The sequence below is a fragment of the Dryas octopetala genome, chromosome 2, assembly GCF_963921425.1.
Source record: "Dryas octopetala chromosome 2, drDryOcto1.1, whole genome shotgun sequence".
Lineage (NCBI taxonomy): Eukaryota > Viridiplantae > Streptophyta > Magnoliopsida > Rosales > Rosaceae > Dryas > Dryas octopetala.
The window spans coordinates 958,009-976,022 of NC_141367.1; the positions used below are offsets into that span (position 1 = coordinate 958,009).

General features: G+C 34.4%; 1 protein-coding gene and 1 pseudogene across 3 annotated transcripts; both read right to left on the reverse strand.

Moving 5' to 3' along the window:
- Positions 1-1,305: 1,305 nt before the first annotated feature.
- PKT4 (peroxisomal 3-ketoacyl-CoA thiolase 4) lies at positions 1,306-5,198 on the reverse strand. 2 transcript variants are annotated; one of them, XM_086233837.1, is made up of 14 exons: positions 5,031-5,197; positions 4,781-4,857; positions 4,570-4,654; positions 4,365-4,491; positions 4,182-4,280; positions 4,006-4,073; positions 3,779-3,886; positions 3,620-3,697; positions 3,382-3,511; positions 3,188-3,284; positions 2,456-2,579; positions 2,265-2,373; positions 1,743-1,826; positions 1,306-1,627 (listed from the first exon to the last, which is right to left on the reverse strand). In XM_086233837.1, exons 1-14 carry the CDS (start codon positions 5,124-5,126, stop codon positions 1,518-1,520), a joined length of 1,392 nt encoding a protein of 463 aa, XP_086089963.1. In that variant the 5' UTR covers positions 5,127-5,197; the 3' UTR covers positions 1,306-1,517. The 2 variants fall into 2 exon arrangements, with proteins under 2 accessions (XP_086089963.1, XP_086089964.1); XM_086233838.1 differs by lacking the exons at positions 1,306-1,627; positions 1,743-1,826 and adding an exon at positions 1,887-2,023 and having other exon boundaries at positions 5,031-5,198.
- A 4,412-nt stretch (positions 5,199-9,610) lies between these two features.
- On the reverse strand, positions 9,611-12,202 carry LOC147292349 (putative vesicle-associated membrane protein 726; annotated as a pseudogene). Its single transcript, XR_015120649.1, has 5 exons — positions 11,899-12,202; positions 10,401-10,542; positions 10,189-10,309; positions 9,902-9,964; positions 9,611-9,671 (listed from the first exon to the last, which is right to left on the reverse strand). The product of XR_015120649.1 is annotated as a putative vesicle-associated membrane protein 726 (transcript).
- Positions 12,203-18,014: the final 5,812 nt, after the last annotated feature.

Here is an 18,014-nt window from a genome sequence, read left to right on the forward strand (position 1 = left end):
CAAACTTTTTTTTTGGCCATGGCTAGGTATCAAACTTTGTTTATCAAATTATGTGACAATATTTCATATTTGGATCCACTATAATTTTCAACGTGTAAAATATTGATACATATACTGACACATAATTTGATCTATATTTGTACAAAAAATCCCACATACTACTAGTTGAATCCAGATTCAGTCACCAAAAGAAAACCCAATTGGCTAAACTTTTTATGAAAAATTCATGTGATGTCTCTTCCAAATATTGAAAGAGGTCCCAAGTTGGATTTCTCTTGCTCTATATCAAAAATGTCATGTGATGTCTTCATTAATCATAAAAGAGTGGTTTTAACTTTTAGGCATGTGGTTGTGGGTCAGTGGGTGTACCAAGGATTGCAATATTGATCTGTTTTATTCTATTTGTATGGTTACGAACTTACGTTGTTTATGCAAAATGAAAAGAGTAAGTGGGTGAATAGAGCAAAATGGAGAGAGCAATAGCCTCACTCCTTGCTTTAAAGTAATTGAGAGGTAATAGCAAAGGACAGGGTGTTACTTGCACCTATACGTAACTGCTTTGTGTCTGAAATCTGAATAAGCATTTGAGATTAACAAACGATTGCAATTTCATTTGCCGTCTCTGGTGTGTGTGCTTCTGTCTATGTATCTCTAATCTGACTGTTTTCATCTCAAATGGTTAAAAGCTATGAAACCAAAAGTTTACATTTTTTACAGTCAAGTCATTTTTAACTTTTCATTGTGTAGTAAGTTAGTAACTAGAGTCTAGAGTAGCCAATGGACCGGCCTGTATTTATTTTTAGCACCTCGTATTTATCAACATATATTCTTATTTGGCCTTGAAAATAAAGAACCCTGCTTATGAATCAAATATTCTCTTTCTTTTATTTTTTTCTTTTTTTTCAATTTGAAACGCTTCACCTGCAGCGAATAGCCAGTTGCTCAAACAAGAAGCCAAATTTTTTCTTAATTTTAGGACATAGAATTCCTACTTTTTAAATTTCGTTTGAACCGAGTCATTGGTAAGAATTTCGCATAGGAAGCAGAGTTTTTTTTTTTTTTTTTTTTTTTTTTATGATTATAAATTGTTAAGAAGATTCGGCATCATGCTAAATAAGTCTAACAAACAAAACTTGAAATAAATGCTTAAACAGAGTCAGAGAATGACCTATGCGAACAGACTGCCCTAGTAAAGGACAATTAAAGCAACCTTTTATTTTGGTCAACTAAAGCAACCTCATTGCAATGCTAACTGCTTTACTATGATTTTCAGTCCCAACCATACATCATTGAGAGGAATTGCAATGAGTGAAACCTTTTAACATAAGAGAAGAAATGCATGGGGTGAGTAGAGATCACCAGCAACATTTGAATTTAGTGATAATAAGCACTCGGAATGACCTATGTGATTACATTACTCCAATGAAAAGTGAATCTTATTGCACTCCTTTACTATGATTTTCAGTGTAAACCATACATTATTTGTAGGAATTGCAACGAGTGATGATAAATTCTTTCTACCGAGCATCCTTAGACAAAAGATTGACAGATTCAACTTTGCGGGCATTGCAGAGTTCATCAGTGCTGTCCCCGCGTTCGAAAACAGCTGCTGCCCCCATCCCTGTGCCTGCATATGCAATACAACATCCATTCTCAATATTTGCAATGGGTGGTATTCATGTTTGCGTGACAGAGAGAGAGAGAGAGAGAGAGAGAGAGAGAGAGAGAGAGAGAAACAGAACCTATGCACATTGAGATCACTCCAAAGCGGCAGTCTTTTCCACGTCGCTTCATCTCATGTAATAAAGTGGCAACACCGCGGGCACCTGCAATGATCAAATGAGGTCATTAAACTTAACGCTTTAGTAATTCAAACTTCATATCCTGAAACAACAAATTTAACCTCCTCACCCCCACCCACAATCACACAATTGGAATGCCATCACAATCTCCTTCGCTTTATAAAGATATGAGAACACTCTAATTAACCCTGTCATGCATGCATGCTACAGCAGACTGTAGCCTACAAGATTAATGATGGTTAGGCAGAAACTACATATTTAAGATTCCAGCATGCAGAGTAACTATTCATTCATAAAAAATAAAAGCCTGTTTACAAAATTTTAGAACCAAGGGTGCAGATTTACAATCTGTGCTATCACTTCCTAAAACCCTTAAGATGCAGTAATCTATAATACTTCAAGAACGTAAAACGCAGTGCAGTGCAGTGCAGTCCATGAGAAACTAGAATATTATATATGTACCTGTTGCACCAAGTGGATGTCCAATGGCAATTGCACCTCCATTAACATTGATCTTTTCTGGATCAAGCCCCAGCTTGTTACGGCAATATACATATTGGGATGCAAAAGCCTGCATAGTTGAACATTCTCTGTGTCATTTTATACTCTCAGGGCCTGAAAGCAGATGTAGAAGTTCAATCAAAATTTAATACCTCATTTATCTCGAAAAGATCGATATCATCAAGCTCTAAACCTGCAGCCTTGACTGCAGCTGGAATTGCAACAGCAGGGCCAACACCCATGACGGCTGGATCTACACCAACAGCAGAAAAGGTCCTGCACAAGTGCACAGTCAAGAAAAGGACAATGCGTATAACATTCAAAATAGTGTTACATAATTTAGACTACTCTAGGAGGCAACACCGTGGAACATATGCAGACATTTCACTCTCTTCAGCAACTAAGATATTAAACTATAAGAGATCATAATTTTAGAGGCAAACTAAATGTAGATCCCATGTCAATAGGCAAACCCTGAGATGCCAAGGTCCTTTTGATCTGCTTAAAATGAAGGAAACTGGTTCTGCTGTGAATTAGAACAAAGTAACATAGGTCTGTGTGCCATTGTTTCATCAAAGAAAACTTGCTGGTTAGAAGACCAGGGTTTCAGAGCTTTGGAGCATATATTGGGTGGCGGATTAATAAAGTATGCTGTTAGCAATAAATAAATAAACCCTAAGGTGTTCATCAGTGGTACAAAAAAAATTACCAGATACTAAGGTGTAGTAGATAGACTTCCGGTATGCATGTTGAAAAACTAAGAGAATATTAAATCTTAATTTTACCAGGCAGAAATTGTAGGTTACACAAGAAAGGGTAGCCTCCCCCTGACCAAATCAATTACTTCTGGTCAAATAGATGCACGACATCATGGAATAGCCTACCTGAATACACCAAGAATTGGCAATCCTTTCTGATCAGCAACACTTCTCTTCATCAAGAGAACAGCTCCAGCACCATCACTAACTTGACTAGAATTACCTAAAAGGGATGCACCGAATGATGATATAAAAAATGGATTCAACAAGTGAATATGTAATTTTTAAAATGCAATGATGTATGATCTGCCAAAAAATACCAGCAGTGGTGGTCCCATCTTTCTTGAACACAGGCTTCAACCTTCCCAAGTCTGACAATGTTGTGTTCCGAATCCCATCATCGACCGAAATTGTGACAGGTTTCTCTTCACCAGATTTTGGGTCAACAATCTATTTTAATTTCAATGAAATTAGTGCCCCAACAAAGACCACACACATGCCCTTGCACACATGCATGCAAACATAATCTGCCAAAACTGCAATGAAATTGCATATTACCTTGGTTGCGACAGGGATAATTTCATCTTTAAATTTACCAGCAGAAGTAGCAGCAGCTGCCTTCCTATGAGAATCAACCTAATAACATGTACTAAGCAAAATCAATAAACATGAACAAACCAGAGTACAACACCAGACTGACAGATTTATCAAACTTACTGCAGCCTGATCTTGCTCCTGCCTCGAAACACCAAAGCGATGTGCAACATTTTCTGAGGTAATTCCCATAGGAAGAAGGCAATTCTGAGCTTGTTCAAAGATCTTTACCTGATCGCAAATTTACGTTAGAATTCTGTCAAAGATATCACTTGCGCAGGAAACTTGATTTCTAAAAGAAAACCAATACAAACAAGAGTGTGCACATGCATCAGAGAGAGAGAGAGTACTTTAGGATTAACTGATCCTTCCCATGCCATTGGATTTGCAGTCATGGATTCTAACCCAGCTCCAATTCCTATATGAAATAATCCCAAAGAAGAAAAAATAAGGAAATTAAACTTAACGCTACTTGTCTGAAGCGAAGTAATTCTGAGACAATAAAAAAACCTCTACACACACTGACCAATATCATAAAATCCTGCCCTTATAGATGCAGCAACATCAGCAACCGCCTGAAGCCCAGAAGAACATTGTCTGTTCACAGTTCTAACTGGGACAGTTTCTGCACATTACAGCCACCATATGCATGAGTAACAAACCATGACCTATTAAAGGATCATGAACTGCACTTGTGGGGGGTACATACCAGGGAAACCAGCATAAAAGGCAGCCATCCTGCATTCACTAGCTCTTTGTGATCCTGGAGCCAACACCGTACCCACAACAATATCCCCAACTTCACTTGGGTTCAGCTTGGTTTTCTCGATTACAGCCTACAGAAAAGCAATCATCGTTCCAGTAAGAAAAAAATTGTTCTTTTATTCCAAAACCAAGAAAATCGTATAACCAACCTTCAAAACAGGTGCGAGGAGATCATCAGGATAAGTATCCTTGAAGCCACCGCGTTTAGCCTTGCAAATTGGAGTCCGATAAGCTCTGCAAGACCAAAAAATAAATAAATAAAGCTCAAAATGATATAAAAGCACAAATCAAGCAAATATTTAAGACGATAAATACACAAAATCAGAATCAAAGAATGAATTGGAAGACGAAGCAACTTACGCTACAATAACGACATCATCCCCAAACACATTTGTCCTTGCATATGCAGCGCTATCACCAGCCAAACACGCCGATGCCTGATATTCATTACACAAATCTCAGAAAATTGACGAATTGAGACCACCGCATATTGAAAATTAAAACCACCAGTAATCATCAAGAACCAAAGCTCAGAGTTGTGAATTACAAATTAAGCAAGAAGGAAATCCGAAGCTGACTGAAAGCAAATCGAAGAAGAAGAGAGGCTTACGGAGAGAGAAGAGGAAGAGTCGGTGCCATGGAGAGAAGACGAAGAAGGTCGAAGGTGGTCGAGCAGAACCTTCTGCCTGTTGATCGCTTTCTCCATATTTTGCTTTGCTTATTGTAATTCTATGTATTTGTGTGTTGTTGGTGTCAAAACTCTAAACTAGTTTCTGATAAGAAGCCAAGGCAAGGAAGAGTTCGTGTCTTCTTATATAGTGGCCCAGTGGACGGTTAGATCTGTCCCAACCAAATATTCACAAATAATTTATCAACTTGCAAAATTACGAAATTATTATTATTATCATAAATTCATTAATTGATAGGATAAACCGATAAAGTATGGTATAAGGAAGACACTTTATTTTTATTTTTTCATTTTTACATGATTTTCTGTTCTGTTAGAACTTAGAAGGTTATTACTTTTTAGGTAATGACAATTTGATGATGAGTGGGCAGGCGTCACCTACAAGTACATAGAAGGCTCTAGGCTGCTGTTTTCCCACTCTCGCCTTCCGCGCGTGCCTTTTCTCTTTAGACATTCTACGTTTTTTAGGATCATTTTATTTAAACCTCCTTATTTGCTTATAATAATTCCATTAACCACGGTTTTGGATGCGGTATTCTTTGTTTTTTACTCCAACTCTCCACGTTAGTTGTTGTTTTTCTTTCTATTAAACACTCCAATTCCTATGCTTTCTTTACAAACTTTTATTCCACATCATTTCTTTAATTAAGAAGAATAAAATGAAGGATAGAGGTGTGTGCCTTTGTTTTTTATTCAAATAATGGGGTATCATAGTGTACATTTATGCAAATGAATACATTTATATGGAACTAATTTTGAATAAAGAAGGTATCTATAAAGAAGCATTTTTTTTTACATAAGAAGAATGAGGTATCTATGTATGGTAAATCTCTTTATAATCGTCAAAATAAAATAAAATTAAGAGAGCAGTGAATGGCAAATGGAAAAAAAAAAAAAAAAAAAAAGTAAAAAAAGAGATGAGTTTGTACTTTGTTATTTAAAAAAAAGTACACAAATTTTTTCCCTCCTTTATATATTAATTATCTATTAAACTTTTTTAACATTTAAAAAAAAATATGTAAGTACTAAACCATCCCCATTTCACAAACTCTTTTTTTTTTTTTTTTGCCTTTTTATTTCATGTATGAATTGATATTTTTATTTATTTTAAATGGAAAAAAAAAAAAGACATAAATGTATGAGGTGGAGACTGTAGGCTGTGTAGTCAAGTATTTTGGTAATTCAAATAGTTGGTTTGTATCCAATAATTAACTTATGAACTAGCACACACGCGCTTTGGAGGGATGAGGTCAGTGTGCAATGTGAAAGCTAAGATATTGGAATGCGTGCCCGTATGGGAAAAGGAAGATAGAGATGTATTTGTATTATTATATTCTTCTAGAAATAGTACGTACAGGATATGTTAATCCACAGCCTAATGGATATTCGATAGCAGCAGTTTATTGCAAACACTCATCACCCATCATCCATGGACCATGAGAAGTTGAGAACCCAACCCATAGCCCACAGACCACTGTCAAAGATATCAATAAAAAATTAGGAAGATGATCTTCATATTCCCCATTAAAATTATTAAATAAAAAATTCTGAACCTTACTAGCTCTTCCACCTATTTCATATTATTGAAGAGTTTTGTAACTTTTATTTTTTGGATTCCTATACTTTTTTACTTTCGGAAAGACGAGGTAACATGTGGGCAAATGAAGAATGATGTTAAAAAATAATGGGTTAATTTCAGTTTAGTATTTCAAGTTTGCTTCAAATTTCAATTTAGTATCTCATGTTTAAAATCTTGCAATGTCATTCCTCATCTTTCCAATTTGTTGCAATGTCATTCCTCATCTTTCCAATTTGTTGCAATGTCATACCTCCGTCAATATAACTGTTAAGAGATCTATTAAATGCTGATGTGGCACTCTCAAAATATTGACTAGATGTCACATAGTCTGACAACATGACACATCATGCCAAGCGGTATAAAAAATAATTTAAAATCTAAAAATTTAAAAATAATTATGTGGTATGATGTGCCATGTTTTTAGGTTTTTAATTATTTTTATACCATGTGGCATGACATAGCTTGTTATCATATCACGTGGCATCTAGTCATCATTGTGGGATTATCATGTAAGGGTCACATCAGCTTTTAACAGATCTCTTAACAGTCATACTGACAAAGGTATGATATTGCAAGATTTTAAACATAAGGTATTAAATTGAAATTTGAAGCAAACTTGAGATACTAAACTGAAATTAACCAAAAAACAATCAACAATCAACAATCCAAATGTTTTTAGGCATGTTAATTACATCCGCAATTACATAAAAACAAATAATCATTTACATATTGCATTTATTCAATACAAAAATTAAGATATTAATTTGTCTGGTAATACCAAATAATTAACCTTAAAAAGTATGAAATGGGACAAGATTATCAACCAACCTCCCTCCATGTGTTTAGGTCTGCATGCATATGGAGAAGAAACCAAAGCACCTAATAATTTGGTCTTGTAACAAATGTTATCAATCTTATTGCGCAAGTAGTAACATACTCATAGGCTTCACCAAAAAGCCCAAGGCTCAAAGCCCGCCCAGCCCATTAGGCCTGAAACCCAATCTAGTCCAAAATTCCCGAAAGTCCCTTGGGATGAGCTTGGGCCATCTCCTTGAAGCCCATGGCCTGCTCGAAGCCTTGCCTGATTAGGCCTGCCCGAAGCCCAGTTCAAAGCCCGTTTACACACAAATATATTTTCAATAAAAAATAATATAAGATTTTGATTATATTTTGATTCGAACATGAGACCTCACAAAATTAGCTTCAACTCTCAACCAACTAAGCTAACTAGTTTATTTGTCTAATTTGTGAATCATAACATATTTAATAGGTTTTTCGTTTGTTTACTCCAATAAATTAGGTTTTATATAATTTTTATATAATTAATATAATGTATTAATAATTTAATATATAAGGAATCTCAAGTTTTGTATTAAATATTTAAATGGATTGTTTGGGGGTTTTAATAGTTTTAAAAGTATTATTTGGGGTTTGGTTTGGGGTTTAGAGTTTTTATTACATATATTTTATAAACATACAATGCAATTGTATTTTCAACGATCCGAACCGTTCATTTTTTAGTTCTTCACTCAAATATCATCCCTGCAAAAAATTAACTCAATCGGAGATGTAGAAGTTAGATAACGGTGGTCCAACTTATAAACGATCATGGTTTTTCTAATGATAATCGAACGGGTAAATAAATTCCAGTTTGGCCGATTTTTTATAAGGATGATCTTTGACTATGAACATAGAAAATGAACGGCTCACATTGTTAAAATTACGTTGTGGTCTTCACAATTATGGAAACGATAAAGTTTCAACGGGAAAGTTATTAAAATTATATTTTTCAAGTGTATTTATATGTAGAAGCTTACATCTCAATTGTGTTTTTAACGATCCGAACTGTTCATGTTTTAGTTCCCCACTCAAAAATAATCCATGCAAAAAATTAGTTTAATCGGAGATGTAAAAGTAAGGTAACGATGGTCGAATTAATGAACGATCCTGGTTTAATAACTTTAATTATAGTTGTATTATAAAAGTTGTATATACACATGTACATTTATGTTTTATTATAGTTGTAATGTTGTATATAATTTTAAAAGTTTATTATTTATGTTATTATACTAACATAATAATATTATATAATAAACTAGACAAATAAACTAGTCAGCTCAATTGGTTGAGAATTGAAGTTTGTTATGTAAAATCTCATGCTCAAATCACAACATAACCAAAATCCTATATTTTCTTTATTGAAGATATATATGTATGTAAACAAACTTTGGGCCTATTATAGGCCGCTCGTTCGGGCCTAACTCGGCTCGATCCTTCAAGCCTACACACCGTAAGCCCGTTGGGCGGGCCTTGTGCTTGTATATTAAGGCCCAAGCCCAGCCCGGCCTAGTCCGAAAGTCCTATTGAACTCCTCTAATTCAAGTCCGAACCTGAAAAATTTGGGCCGGACAAGCCCGGCCCATTGCCGACCGCTACATACTTGTGTAGCAAAAAATAAGTCACAGTTTATACCATAAATTTTACAAAATCATAATTGAAGCAAATAAGGGGATAGGTTTAAAATTTTTAATAGCATTATTCCAAAAGGACATGCTGATTTACAATCGTCCGAGTATTCCTCAATTACAACTTAAGCTAAGGTCCATTACATGAAGCAGATATAGTGACTTTATCTACCTAAGGAAGGTCAAACATATATATACTATACAACAATTCAAAATACAAAATCTCCCCCATCCTAAAATGACTGGCAAAAGAGGACGGCGGGTATAACCTAAGAACGTAAAGAACCCAAATAGACAGAGCAATTTACCAAGACTTTCAATGCAGCATCACCGCCGGAGGCACAACGGCCAGGGACATTCCGTGGTAATTTAATTAGTACACTTAAAACCATGACAAATCGACAAAAATATGATGAGGATTATTGCAATGATGATCCCCACAACAATTAATTTTATCTTCATATTCTGAATCCACATCTTCCTTCTCATTTTTGTTCCCTGTTGCTTGAAATCTTGGGCCTACAACACAGCATTGTTTTAAAAATGTACAAACACCATATCAACATTACAAAATCACACAATGTGCAAGAAAGATGTAAAGAGTAGTAATAAGAAAAACTTAGAAACGAAAAGACAAGAAAAGGAGGGGGGTGGGGGAACAGAAACTAACCACCCCTACAACACCCATCTAATAAAATATACCTTCCCCCATTCAAAGTAGTTTAATTAGTTTTGCTTCTTGGACTAACCTGGGAGCGAAGATTATCAGTTTTATCCACCAACAGCTCAATCTTTTCACCACGGTCAAGAACCTGCACAACAGAAACAGATGAATTTCCCAAAAATAATAGAATGGTCAGGAATGAGAGTTATTCTCATTCCTTCCATTTCCCATCCATGTAATTAAGCATGTCACCATTTGGAAAAGTCAATTACTAATCAGAAAGAAGCATGCAAAAGCAGGAAATATCTTAGTCAGTTTCAACAACCTATATTACTTATATAACAGTTAAGAAAAAGAAGCAGCTCTCTCTACCTTCTCAATATTTTCCATCATAACACCCTTGACCTCTGTAACTTGAGCCTTCACTTTTGCAAGCTTGTTGATCTCTTCAGGATGCTCCACACAGTACTTCATGTGCTCCTTCAGTTTGGGTCTACAATATTCATACAAGAGTTGAGCATATTAATGGAAAACCAAAAGTTGAAACATATTCATCACCATGTAAGGAGTTCATAAAAAAATACCCAAACTCTCTGTTCAGTCCTTTGGCAGCAGCAGTCGCAGCTTTTCCACCACCATATCTTTTGTTGAAATCATCCTTGACTCTCTCCAGATAAGCAATGGGAATTTGCCTGCCAGCAGATTCAGCTGCAACTACACAGTAGGCTGTAGAATCCAAAATAAAGAGAATTTATAACCCTACCCCTAAAAGATGTATGGGAATATTCAACTCATATAAAAAACATCCAACTCAATAAATCAATAAAATCGCATAGTTCTAAATTGCTTCAATAAAATCAAATGCATTTTTTCTTGATATGTAAAATTGTCTAAGAAACTCAATGCAACTGCAATATGTTTTTGCCTTTTATTCTATCAGACTAATGCAGATGCAGAATGATGTGGCAGCTGGAGCTGCTGATACATAGTCTAGGTCCTTATACTTTACTTTGTCCCTTGAATTCTTTTTCTTCTTTATTAATTGACACTTCAAAAGAAAGAAACCACAAATAGGGAAAATATTAAACTTGCAAATTACAGGAGAAATATGATTCTCTTGAAAAAGAAAAAAAAATGCTAGAATTTTGATGAAGAGGGAGGTGTTGACTTTTTGGGATAAAGTGAGATGTCGGGGGTCTTTGTGGGCATCAGTGACTGCATAATTTAGGGACAATCCATTTTTTATTCTTCATGCGAATTGGGGATGCTTCCATTAGCAGATCATTTTTTCTGTTATGTTCTCTTGTTTCTGTATTGCTGTTTGGTGTTGCTCTGTTTTGTATACATATATGTGTGTATACTGTATATATATATATATATGTTTACCATTACTGTATGGAAATCAAAGGACCCTAATGCAAGTAACTTTATGCAAGTCCAATGTGCAGAACACCACATTGACTATATGAATGCAGAACAATGTAGATCCCAAATAACCTTGCCGCGAATTCTATAAGACGAACAGATTATTAACACAGACCGGCAACCACCCTTCTTAATTGTTGAAGAAATATAGGAAATCAAACGAAATTCAAGACTAAAAGTTATCAGATTCCATGCCATCTCAAATCCAACATAATAGAAACCACCAACCAGCCAATCCTCAATGCCAATGATCCTTATGGTTTCCAAAAGCAAGCAAGGCTAAAACACATTTCAAATCTTCAAATCCTCTCTCAAGCTTCCCACGATAGAATAAAACAGGCACAAACCTTCTCCTTTCTATAGCACCAAACGCTCAAACTGCCGTGCATCGAAAAATCACGTAATAATGATCCAATACAACAATTCAGTTCTACCACAACAAAAAATCAACATAATGTTTCATATTCCAACAAAACAAACAGACAAAAAAAAAAGGATCAAAGCAACAAAAGGAACAAATCTAAGAAAACAGGACGTAGATCAGAAACAGGCATTGGTAACAAATGAAATCCATGTGAAATTCAATGAAAATTTAAAAGAAATACATAATTTGAAGAAAACATGTATATTATAAATATATATAATTCATGGACTCACTGAAGCCGTTTTCGACGAGATAATTGAAGGTGTGGCCATCGCAATTGTAAGTGAACTTGTTGTTGGAGGAAGGAAGTTTCTGGAGGCATTGGGCGGCGACGCCGGTGAAATTTCCGGTGAACTCCGTGTACTCGGCCAGAATCACAGAGCCTCGAGCCACGAAGCTGTAGATCAGCGATTGTTGCCCCATCTCTCTAAAGCCAAAGCCAAAACCAACCCTAACCCTAAACCGAGTAAATGGAAAACCAAATTTTGTTCGGACGGAGATTCAGAGAGACGATTCGATCAAAGAACGAAAATGCTGGAAAATGCTGGATGTACCGTAGTTTTCTGTGTTTATATATTTTCTCTATTTTTTTTTTTTTTTCAAATTACTTTGTTTTGAGAGAATGAGGCTCACGCGGGTCTTTTGAATTTCGATAGTTACACACGTAAAGTGTGTGAAAGTGAGTGAGTGCGTGTTTATTTATGGTTGTCTAAAAAATTAAAAATTAAAAGAAAAAAGAAAATGCTTGAAACCAACAATCAGTGGCCACGTGGCGGATGTGTGGTCAAATGGGTCTCCTCGTCCACCGCTTGTCACTGGTACTGGTGGTGCCAGGGTGCATCCGCAACAAATGTAAGAAACTTGCAAAAATAGGAAGATTTATGTGTTTAACCAAATAAAAAATTAGGATTAAATATCAAATTTTAATAACTTTTTGGTATAGTATGAAGATCATGTAATATTTCAATAGAACTACCAAATTTAAATGTAGTTTTTTAGATTAGGTCACAAATATGTTGGCCTCTTTGATTTGAGCCTTTTCCATTTGATATTTTTATCCTTTGGCCCACATATGATGAATGTTAGTTAAAATTTATAAGGTTTTGACAAAATTCCCCTTAAAACTTTTATATTATCTTGAAAATTTGCTAACGTAGTCTCAACTTCACATTTAGGCCCCCGTTTGGGATTGCGGTGGAAGACCCAAAAGCTGTTGTGGATAACAATTCTCAATCATCTACAGCAATTTTGGTGTTTGGTAAAAAAATTAAAAACTGTTTTTTCCTACAATTCTCAACTCCCCACAACAAAAACAGAAAGCAGGTTTTTATGTGCTTTTGAAAACTGCAGTGAATTACAGCAACAATGAATATTTTATTTTACCCATAATATCCTCATTGATTTCTATATTTTTTAATTTTTTAATTTTAAATTAAAAAATATGTCCATTGTTAGTTATATTTTATATTTTGATAATTAATTATGATATTTTATTTGCACGATTAAAATTATAATATACTTAAAAAAATAATACACATACTTATTTAATAATGTTGTTCTTAGAAAAATTAATGCTAATAAAAATTTGTAGCCAAAAATTTTAAAAACAAGTAAAAAAAATTTTATTTTTACCAAATAAATAAGTGAAAAACACTTTTAGCATCATGTCTATTTTAGTAATTATACACAGTCACATCACTTTTACATTAACATTTACCAAACACTTTGATACTGTTTTTTGCACTCACAGCACTTTTGAAAACATACTTTACCAAACACTCAGCTGCTTTACTTTACAGCTGACTTTACTTCACAGCTGTTTTACCTCACAGCTGTTTTTTCACATAGCAATACCAAACTGGCCCTTAGTTGTGACTGTACAACACTCATAACTTCAAATTTAGTTGTGACTGAACGACAGCCACATCTAAGTTGTGAGACAATCACAGTTAAGTTGTGACTTAATTAAATTTTTTTTAGAAAAATTATACTATAATATAGTATAAATAGAGGTCAAAACAATACTTTTACTCAAAATAATATATAGTATAGTGGTGTGAGTTGTCTCTTTCAATTTACCAAGACAGTCATAGTTAAGTTGTGACTGAATTGATTTTTTTTTTAATACAATATAGTATAAATTAATGTAATATTTGTGATGTAATATTATTTTTATTTTTTATTGTAGTGGCATGTGATATAATATATGTAAATTCTAATACCTTTTACTTTATTAATTTGTTTGACTTTTCAACTAGTACCTAATCTAAAAGAGGAAATTACAGATTTGATCCACTTATTTTATACCTAGTTCAATTTTGGTCCATAATCTTTTTTAAGTTCTGTTTTGGTCCACTAATTGTTTCATTTGTTCAATAAAGGTCCAGATTTGTGACTTTAAATCCTTTGGATTGTGTTTTCTTCAATTATAATTGAACTATAAGTTATATTTCATCATTTCTTAGTCATAAAAACAAATTTGGAGTATTATAATCTAAAAGAATTGAGATTGGGTGAAGTTTGAAAAATTGGCAGTTTCGGGTACCCTACTTTGGGGTCAATTATCTTAAGTTTTAGAACTCCAATTTGAATGATTTTTATATGGTTGTAAAGAAGAAATACATAGCTTTAAAATAAGTATATGTTCACTGAATTTGAGTGAGATTTGATAGGATAAAAAGCATGCCAAATTTGAGAAAACAAATATGGACCTTTATTGAACAAGTGGAACATTTAGTGGACCAAAACAGAACTTAAAAAAGATTGTGGACCAAAATTGAACTAGATATAAAATAACTGGACTAAATCTGTAATTTCCTCAATCTAAAATGCTATTTAATTTTAGTACTTAAACTAAAAAGTTATTGAAATTTAGTAGGTAAAATCAATGGACCTTTAACCAAATTCTAAAAGCTTGCATCCTCATGAACCCAACAAATCATTTAATTTGTCCCATAACCTATTTTTTAAAGCTTCTAATTCTAATTTAATATTTAAGAAAAACAAAAGGCAAAACGTTAATTACATGTACTTTTTTATCAAGAAAAAATGCAACATACAAGTATCATGTTAACTCCATTTTCTTATACTATTTTCACTATTTTCGAGTTGTCTAAATTACGATTTTCTAACACACTTTATTAGTTAAAACAATTATATATTTTAAGGATAAAACCGTAAATTAAAACTATGAGATAAAAAAGAACCTGTAACTCACTCTGCTCTCCATTTTTTTTCTCTCTCAATTGTGGCGGTTATCGGTGAAAAAGTCAATTGACATGTGAGGAGTGTGTGTATCAAAAAACTAGTATATATATACGCATATCGGGTAAGTTTCAAGTAAGGATCTTGAAGCTCCCTATACATATATATTCTTCTTTATAAATAAAGCAAATAAGCATCTTGGGTGAAACATTCACAATTCGATACATTACCTATGGTTAATTAAAATGTAGTGAAGAATTGTACTTAACAATGATAAATTCTTAAAATAAAAAAGTATTAAAATTAACAATTAAAATTAATAAAAAAATGAGTCGTGTTCGAAAACTCCTCCAATCTAACTACAATTAACAAGGGATCAATAAATAATAACAATTAATATGTTAAATCAAACATATTTAAAATAATCAAATAACTATTAGTTTAGTGGTATGTATCTTCTTAATGTTGGAAGAGGTGTGAAGTACGACTTTCTCTCCCTCAAATAAAAAAATAATTGAAATAAATTAATAAAAAAACATGTCCTAAAAGATATGAACCACTAACAAAATCATTTTTAAAAGGGAAAATTTTCGCAAAAGGACTTCAACTATACTTCTATTTTCAATTGAGGATCCCATTTTCATTTTGAAGCAATTACGGACTATAATTTTTCAAGTGGTTCAATCAAGTACATTCCGTCAACTTTGTCACATTTTCCGTAAAAACTGATCATGTGACCATTTTAAAAGGGCATTTATGTATTTTTTTGCGAAATAAATCAGACCCATCGATTTAATTCCATCAGAAAAGAAAACCAAAGGACTCCAACCTATAATTTTGTTCGAAAATCAAAAAAGAAAACCAAGATTTGAAAATAGAAGACACATCGTCTGTGATTCCATCAGACCCATCGTATTCCACAAAACCTTTAGGGTTTTAGATTTTGGGAAGCTTTACCAGTGCGAATCGATTCCCAAATATTTGGCAATCATTGCGACTCTAACTAGAGATGGATATAGGCGAATTTCTCAGAGAAAATAGGAATACCTTGAACTACAGTAAGTGGTCCCGTGGTATTTCGATGAACTGTTTACTCGTTTTTTTGGTTTCTTTGATGAAGTGTGATTTGCAAAATACCTTCTTTTTATGAATGTTGTTTCTCGGTTGTCTCTTTATATCATAGATTCAATTTCTTTTATGCCTCTTTACGTTGACTGGTTGGAGTTTTGTGGTGGCTTTTGGCCTTTATGGGCTGTTGGGACTAGGATGTGGAATAAATTAGAGGTGGGTGGCAGTGGGGACTGGGGTGGAAGCACAAGCTGGTGGAGGGGAAGCACAATCTGGTGGAGGGGAAGCACAAGCTGATGGTGGTGAAACATATGATGATGTTGGTGAAACACATGCAGAGAAAGAGATTCTTGAAGAAAAAGATGGTGGAAATGTGCCAACATGTTATGATGAAGTTCAAGCAGAGTCTCAAGATGCAGAAGCTAGCCATACTGAGTCATTGTATGATGTTTCAATTTATACCAGATCAAATAAAAAAGGCAAGACCCCAATGGTAGAAGCAAGTGATGATGAAGAGACACAATCAGATTGTGAAGATGATGAGTTATCTAAGGATTTGAATGGGAATGAAGATGATGAAGACTATCAGTATGTGGATAGTGAATATGAGCAAGCACTTCAGTACATAAACATGTTTGACTATGATGACACGTATATTCATAGTGATATGATGGTGGCAGTTTTGGAGAAGTTCAATTTGATGACATGACAAATAAGGATAATGTATGAATTGAGTTGTGATGAGGTTGATGTAGACATTGATGAGCTCCTTGCCAAGGAAAGGAGACGCAGGAAACTGATGCCAAAATTTACATGTTTTAGAAAGGAAATAGACATGAAAGATCCAAAGTTCAAGTTGGGGCAGACATATGAATCTGTTGAGGTTTCAAAGCTATCATTAAGGGCTACTCCATTCTTAATCAAAAAGATATCAAATTTGCCAAGAATCACAGATTGATGGTTAATTAGAGACAAATGTGCTAAAGGATGTCCTTGGCATCTTTATGATCATATGATAGGAAAAAGCATGTGTTTGTTATGAGAACCTACGTGAATGACCATAAGTGTTTACCTCCTTTACAAAATGAGAACGCAAATGCAGTTTAGATGGCCAGTAGATATGAGGATGAGTTTTGAATAAATCCCAACTGGGACATGAAGGTATTCAAGCAAAGAGTCCAGAAGGAATTTAACATTATAGTGACTGCTTCTCAATTCTATAGAGCCAGGCAAATAGCAATGAAGGAGATATTGATGGAAAAATTGATGACCAGTATGCCAAGTTATGAGATTACTTGGAAACCCTTAAGTAGACAAATGAGAACACAACCGGTAAGGTCAAAGCAGACTGGGAATATGACTCTCCAAGGTTTAGAAGATGCTATATTTGTTTTAGGGCTACCAAGAGAGATATTTGGATGGTTGTAGACCTATAATAGGTCTAGGTGAGTGTTTTATAAATGGGCAATACAAGGGACAATTGCTTAGTGCTATTGGTGTGGATGCCAATCATGGCATGTTCCCAATAGCATATGCAGTTGTTGAAATTGAAAACAGATCCTCCTGGACATGATTTCTAACCCTTTTGATTGATGATTTGGAGATAGAAAACTCATGGAGGCAGGTGCTTATCTCAAACAAACAAAAGGGTCTTGTGGATGCCATCAAAGATCTACTCCCAAATGCAGAGCACATGAATTGTGTCAAACACATGGCTGTCAACTTTAGGAAAAAGTATCCAGGCTTGTTTCTTTACAACTTGGTGTTTGCTGTAGCTAAGTCAACAATAGAGTCAAGATTTTTGGCTGAAATGGACAAAATGAAAGATGCAGATTATTAAGCACATGATTGGTTTGATGACAAACCGCCACAAAATTGGTGTCAGCCCTACTTCAGGACTTATGCCAAGTGTGATCTCATCTTAAACAAACTGTGTGAGTCTTTGAATGTTGCTATAGTGACTACTAAGGGTTTAAGTCCCCTGCCAAGAGGAGGACAAAATCTCAAACCAGTCTAGCCACTGAATAGCCCAAGATGAGAAAGAAGTCAGCTGTTAAGAAGAAGCTAGTTAATTAGG